At 34.9% G+C, this 7230-nt stretch overlaps 1 protein-coding gene across 2 annotated transcripts; it reads right to left on the reverse strand.

Moving 5' to 3' along the window:
• Positions 1-426: 426 nt before the first annotated feature.
• On the reverse strand, positions 427-3477 carry LOC149164177 (uncharacterized). 2 transcript variants are annotated; one of them, XM_089431985.1, is made up of 5 exons: positions 3219-3477; positions 2866-3097; positions 2678-2769; positions 1065-1199; positions 427-967 (listed from the first exon to the last, which is right to left on the reverse strand). In XM_089431985.1, exons 1-4 carry the CDS (start codon positions 3346-3348, stop codon positions 1171-1173), a joined length of 483 nt encoding a protein of 160 aa, XP_089288111.1. In that variant the 5' UTR covers positions 3349-3477; the 3' UTR covers positions 427-967; positions 1065-1170. The 2 variants fall into 2 exon arrangements, with proteins under 2 accessions (XP_089288111.1, XP_089288112.1); XM_089431986.1 differs by having other exon boundaries at positions 1065-1137; positions 3219-3476.
• Between the last annotated feature and the right edge of the window lie 3753 nt (positions 3478-7230).

A 7230-nucleotide genomic window follows, 5' to 3' on the forward strand; every position in this document is an offset into this window, starting at 1 on the left:
TACATAGCTACTAACAAAGACCAAAAGCAAAATGCCTGGAAATAAGACACTACACGAGATTTGCAATCAATAGAACTCTCCTACAAAGAAGAAGGCTATTGGACAGAGGGGCAGGTGCATGCATGTTCATATAGAAAGATATAACTACTTCAGTTTTGCTACAGAAAAACTAGAGTTCCACAGCAATGGCATATGCATTTTCTTTATAATTTGTCTAGCACATGAAGTTAAAAAGTCGAAATAACATAGAATTTGAAAAACAATAATGGGAATATTCTAAATGAAACTCCCTGACTCTCTATATGAGAAACAGAGCCAAATTCATCATTGTACAGAATAAAAAAAGGAAGTTAAACAACAAGCATCATACTCAGGAAACGAGAGAGATGCTAGAGCTTGATGACCAGAAGAACTATATTAAACAAATTATTGAACTAATAATCCGATAGCATAGCATTATATAACAAGTCAAACCAGTTAGGAGAAAATTACAGAATGCATTCATTACGGTTGGATAAAGTTCCAAGACAAATAAGACAACCAAAAGCGTTGTCTAGTAAGACTTGGGACCTTCCAGTCTAACCCTAAGGGTTTGTTGGACAAACCCAAAATCCGGAATAGCCACCTACACGGTTTTTATAGGCATTCCTAATAACCAAAATGAAAATATATAACTTAAATACAACCACAACAACGAATTTCAAGGGCATAGCCGCTTTCGTCCAGACAAAAATATAAATACATATACATCCTGTGTATCAAATGAATATCACAGCTGAAATAAAAAACCTTCCAAGGGATTCACCTAACAACAAGACTGTCTGTCTCTCTACCCAGTCATCAGAAGACCACGACCAAAATTTAAACATACCCATAAATTCATTGAAGACTTGAGCATGTAGGTGTCAGAAAATGATGGAAACTACCTCGGAGATTCCTTGGAACGCCGCGACCTCACTAGGAGAACCTGCAAATCAATTATAGATAAAAAAACAAGTCACGAGATATCTTTAAAATGCAACCATGGAAACTCAAGGGAAGTGCAAGATCATTTATGAGATTACCTGGTAAGGGCAACGTATGGGTGGTGGAACCACCTGCTCAGAAACCTTCACGGTTGCCAGACCATACTCATCACTGCACAAATCACCCGGCAATAAAACCCTGGTGTCATAACCCAAGAGCTAGAGAGCCGAGAACTAAGAAACGACAATGCAACATCAAATTTCAAATTTAAATAAAAATAAGAAAATCAACCGATGTCAATAAAAATAAAAATGAAAGTCGAAACTTTTATCCACCTTGTGGGCCCTACATGACGGCCATGTGCCTAACACCTATCTCCCTAGCATAACACATGCAAGCTATACAGCAGGCCACCTAAGGTCGCATCAGATTAACACGTTCATCCTTCATTTCCTTTTGTCTTACCAGAGTCACAGAGTTCCATCAGATTTGAATGGAAAGAACAGTCCCCTCCTCCTTGCAAGCGAGACACCTGGCTATATTAGAGACTTGAAGGTTCCCATTTTCCTTTTAAGGGGTCGTTGGCAATCTTCATTAATCAGGCATAATCAGGCAGCAGGCGGTAGAGTTCAAAAGGGAAGATTTAAGGAGGAAAACCTATGCTTCGTACTCTGATTCTTAGGCACCATGGTGTCCTCATTATCATGGTAATATTGATACCAATCAAAGTAATCAGATACAACCACCAACCAAATCAGTGATGTTTGCGGAAACCGGACTTTGTATAGATGATGATGCCGCCCGCTGGTGTAATATTTTGTGACCTCTCCACCAAAAGGCCACATGCTTACGGTCTGCTCGGAACAGCTTCTTTAGGGCCGGCCGTGCAGATTGACCAGATTGCTAAGGAGGATTTATCAAGAGCGGTTACGCAATGTTGGAAGAAATTGGTAGCCAACAATCGCAATCCAGCTCAACCAGTATATTCGGATGTCATGATCACGAGGCCGGCGAGGAATGTATTGGGAATGCTCGTCTACACAATCTGGTGGAGTGACAGAGGCGGATTAACATGAAAGCTGTTTCCTTACTCTGTTATCGCTTTTAATATGGTAAGGTGAGGCTTTCTATATCTCAGGCATTTCAATTCGAATGTGAAGAAGACCATAGAGAAGGAGCCCTTCATTTATCGCATCAGAACTCTAGTTTATTGTAATAATGGCTTGTATCCCTTTAGCAAATCGTTGTCTTAAGGAGGGCTAGGTTACCGGAAGGTCGGATGCTCGGACCAGAGAACTCTCTTTCTATCTTGTATTCTTCTATGTCTTTTTCGTCATATCTGTGGAAGGGCTTTCAAGGCCATTTCAGAGGCAGTTACGAAGCATGGAGTACCATAGTTCCTCTATGGCAGAATTGGGGCATTAGTTTGAGGAAGAGCATGTTAAAATGAATAGGCTATTGGAAAAAACAAGGAGCTTCGCAGAGGAGGAGCGAAAGGCATATAAATTGCTCAGAGAACTCTCTTTCTATCTTGTATTCTTCTATGTCTTTTTCGTCATATCTGTGGAAGGGCTTTCAAGGCCATTTCAGAGGCAGACCACGAACCTCGCACTCTTACTTTGAATCAGTAAGTTGCATCGGTCCACTGCCAAACATTTAAGTTCACCAAAAATACAAGAATGGCAAAGCCCATTTTAGGGCAAAACGTTACCTATTCGAGCATAAGTGCCTTCGGGTATGGCAATGGACAAATCTGTGGGCACCAGGGCCTTCCCTCGGGCGGGCACCACACAAGAAGTCGCACTGCAAGAACAAGACAGAAGTGACCAGCAAGTTTAGAGGGTAAAAATAAACAAACGCAAGAGACAATGTGAAGATAAGATGGCACTGAAAACGCACCTAGAGATATCATATCCGGCTGCCAAAGCCGAACCTCTAGAAGGCAAGATAGCATTAGACGAAAGCTTCTTTACGCGCAATAATGGCTCAAAGGCACCTTCCACGCCATTATTCTTCAAATACGCGGCGTTCCCATTCAACTCTAGCCAGTGCAAGAAAATGCAGGAAGAACTGTCGAACTTTAAGACTGCTGGTAGCCCGTTCTCTGAAGATTTCTTTAAGCATTTCGATTCTGTTTACAGAAGGCACACACACATGCTAGAGAAGCTTCAGCTGCAGAGGAAAAAGCTCGACAAGAAACTGAGGAACGTTAGGGCTTGGAGAAAGGTTTCTAATATCATATTTGTGGCGACCTTTGCTACGGTTCTGATATGCTCTGTGGTTGCAGCGGCCGTTATTTCCCCTCATGTTGTAGCTGCCATAGCTGCCGCGGTTCCAGCTGTTAATACCCTGCAACAACACGACAACACCTGTTAATACCATGCAACCATAGCATATACTTTATGAAATAACCAAACCTGTTTACCAACAACATTTAATGTTTCAAAACTAATGTTAACATTAAAACAAGCCCTTTTACGGTTAGCCAAAATGCAGCAGCCTTAAAACCAATATAACCCATGGTCAGGCCTCTTCCGCCTCGGGAAGAGGCCAAATAAGATGAGAAAGGTTAACCCGGAATGCGACTTTGGTTATGTGCACATAAAACCTCACACGACTTTAGGATAACCGGCGTATAACAGATGCAGAAAGCATTGAACTAATGCTAAGTCGCCATTGAACGATTACAATAGTCCCTGCCGGATGCCAGATGGCAGGGACTAATAAAAGATCATTTTTCTAAATAAAAGATCATTTTTCTTTATCATTTTGCTTCACCTTTATTTGACTAATGTTGATGTGTTTATTGTTATTATATGTGAGTCTCTTAAATCTTATAGAATTGATGACTAAGTGCTTTTTTACATTTGTTGAAGACAACCTAACTAGATTTTTCTTTATTATATGTGAGTCTCTTAAATTTTATAGAATTGATGACTAAGTGCTTTTTTACATTTGTTGAAGACAACCTAACTAGATTTTTCTTGCAATAGTTTTTTAATTTGTGTTTTAGAAGAGTGGTTTTTTTGGGGCCGGATAAGAAAATCAAATGCTTTTTTCCTTATTAGTAGTAATTACGGTAATTGTAATGGGTGGTAGTTATATAATATAATAGTTTTCAGCGTGTAGTTTAAGTGATAATTTTTGTGATATAAAGTATTGTGTAAATTAAGAAATTTGAGTTGAAATCTCTTGAGTAGCTTCGTTTACAAAGAGAGGGCAAATGTTTTTTTGAATTGACATAAACATATATTTAAGGGGAGGTTCTTTCGAGAATCTTTCACCATCCCAGAATTTAGCATCGCGAGTTAGTTTAATTGGCCAAGTACTCGTTCCTTAAACACCTTGCTATTGGAGGTTATGGGGTTAATTCTCCTCAACGCCCTTAGGGTTAGGCTATGATTTGTTTGGCCGACAACTTAAGGTGGATCTTCTTGGATTTAAAAATAAATAAATAATGTGATGATGATATTAAAATATTGGCAGTGTTCTTTGGATCTTTATATATATATATATATATATATATATATATCTAGATATATATATGTGTATATACATATATATATGTATATATATACATATATATGTATGTATAAGTATGTATGTATGTATGTATATATATGTATGTATATGTATGTATATATATATGTATATGTATATGTATATGTATATGTATATACATATATATATGTATATACATATGTATATACATATATATATGTATATACATATGTATATACATATATATATATATATACATATATATATGTATATATATATATATATATACATATATGTATATTTATGTATATATATACATATATGTATATTTATGTATATGTATACATATATGTATATGTATATTTATGTATATATGTATACATATATATATATGTATATATATATATATATACATATATGTATATTTATGTATATGTATACATATATGTATATGTATATGTATATATATATATGTATATATATGTATATACATATACATACATATATATATATATACATATATATACACATATATATACACACACATATATATACATATATATATATATATATATATATACATATATATGTATATATATATATACATATATATGTATATATATACATATATACACATATATACATATGTATATATAGAGATAAAGTAATCAAATTGTTAGGAGGAAGGAATTCCTTAGCTCATAAATAAGAGCGCTTTCAAAATTAGAATACAAAGACAACCCAAAGATGACACAACTGTCTTAAGAGAGAATTTTATTATTAATTCAATCTCTCACGCACACTCAATACATGATAGAGTCGCATTTTATAGCAATGGGATCGAAAGACTCAAAAAGCACAAAAATCTAGAAAGATAATGAGTCATGCTTAGCTCCAACTCACTCTTACATTGGAAAACCGTGCATTCTAGCACATGACGTTGAAACTATAAAAATCTAGAATCTTCATTTCTCTATTATCTCTAACGCTCCCCCTTGATGGAGAAATGAATTGTTTACCACGCCTAGCTTGTATCTACATAATGTAAACTTGTCTTTTCCTAAAGGCTTATTAAAGATGTTTGGCACATTATCATTTGTATTATAATAGATTAAATTGATTTCCTTTGATTTCATTTTTTCTCGTACAAAATGATGTTGTGTTTCAATATGTTTTGATTTAACATGATAGACTAGGTTTTTCACCAGTTTGATGGAGCTTTGATTATCACATTTGATGATTATTGGTCCTTCCTATTTTTCTCCCATGACTTCAAGAATTCTTCTTAGCCAAATTGCTTCATAGGTTGCACTACATAAGGCCTTGTGTTGAACTTCAATGGAAGACAAAGAAACAATTGGTTGTTTCTTATTGTTCCATGACACAATTCTAGTTCCAATGTTGAATGCATAACCAAATGTGGACTTCTTGTTATTTGCATCTCTTGCCCAACTAGAATTCGAATAACTTGTCAACTCAACATTCATATAATTGGAATATTTCAATACCAAAAATTCCAGTCTCCTTCAAATAATGAAGCACTCTCTTGGTTGATTTCCAGTGACTTTCATGTGGTTTAGCCATGAATTGACTAAGTGTGTTGGCTGAATATGTAATATTTGACCTAGTTGTAATTAAGTAATTCAAACTTCCCACTAATTGTCTATATAATGTGTCATTCACTTCTTTTGCTTCATCATCACTGTTGAGTTTAACATTTTGTTCCAATGGTGTGGATTGCTTTACATCCATTCATATTGAATCTTATGATTAAATCATGTGTATATTTACTTTATGGGACCAAGGTTCTACCATTATCTCTCCAAATTTCAATACCTAAACAATAATCCAACTCTCGAAGATCCTTCATTTCAAATTGTTGTGACATACAACTTTTGATCTTTTCAACTAACTTGGTAGCATTTCTTGTTATGATAAGATCATCAACATATACAGAAATCAAAACAATGGGTCATTTTTCATCCTTCGTGATATATAGATTTGGGTCTCCTTTACTTTTAGTAAAACCTTGCGGGAGAATGATTGATCAATCTTCACATGCTAAGACCTGGGTGCCTGTTTGAGAAAAAAAAATCCATATAATACTTTCTTTAACCTGCAAACAAGATATTCTTATCCATACTTTACAAAACCTCCCGGTTGAACAAGATATACTTCTTCCTTTAATTCACCATTCAAAAATGTTGACTTGACATCTAATTGATTTAGTTTCCAATTATGCTTAGTAGACAATGTAATCATCATTCTAATGGTATTCGTTTTAGCTATAGGTGCAAAATTTTCTTCATAATCCATCCCTTCTCTCTATGAATAACCCTTTGCTACAAGTCTAGCTTTATATTTACAATAGTTCCATCAACATTAAATTTAGTTTTGAATAACCATTTTGAGCCTATGGGAATTTTATTCTTAGAAAATTCTATTAAATCCCATATATTATTTTCAATAATAGAATCATATTCTTCTTTCATAATATCCGTCCATTCTTTATCGTCATTGGCTTGCTCATAATTTGAAGGTTCAACCATATTCGTGACTTGAGTCATAAATACATAATCTTTATATATGATTGGTGTTTGAATTTGCCGTATTGATATTTGTAATGGCTCATTGCTTTTTGGAGTTTCTCCACTTCCTCTTAGTGTGTTAATAGCTTTAATGCTACCTTGTTCTTCAGCATCAACATGTTGTTCTTCCTCTTCTTCTACTTTGTTGTATTAAGGTGATTTCCATATATTGTGT

The sequence above is a fragment of the Pinus tabuliformis genome, chromosome 5_1 (genome assembly GCF_031772625.1).
Source record: "Pinus tabuliformis cultivar Carrire ecotype Pingquan chromosome 5_1, CPIR1, whole genome shotgun sequence".
Classification (NCBI taxonomy): Eukaryota; Viridiplantae; Streptophyta; class Pinopsida; order Pinales; family Pinaceae; genus Pinus; species Pinus tabuliformis.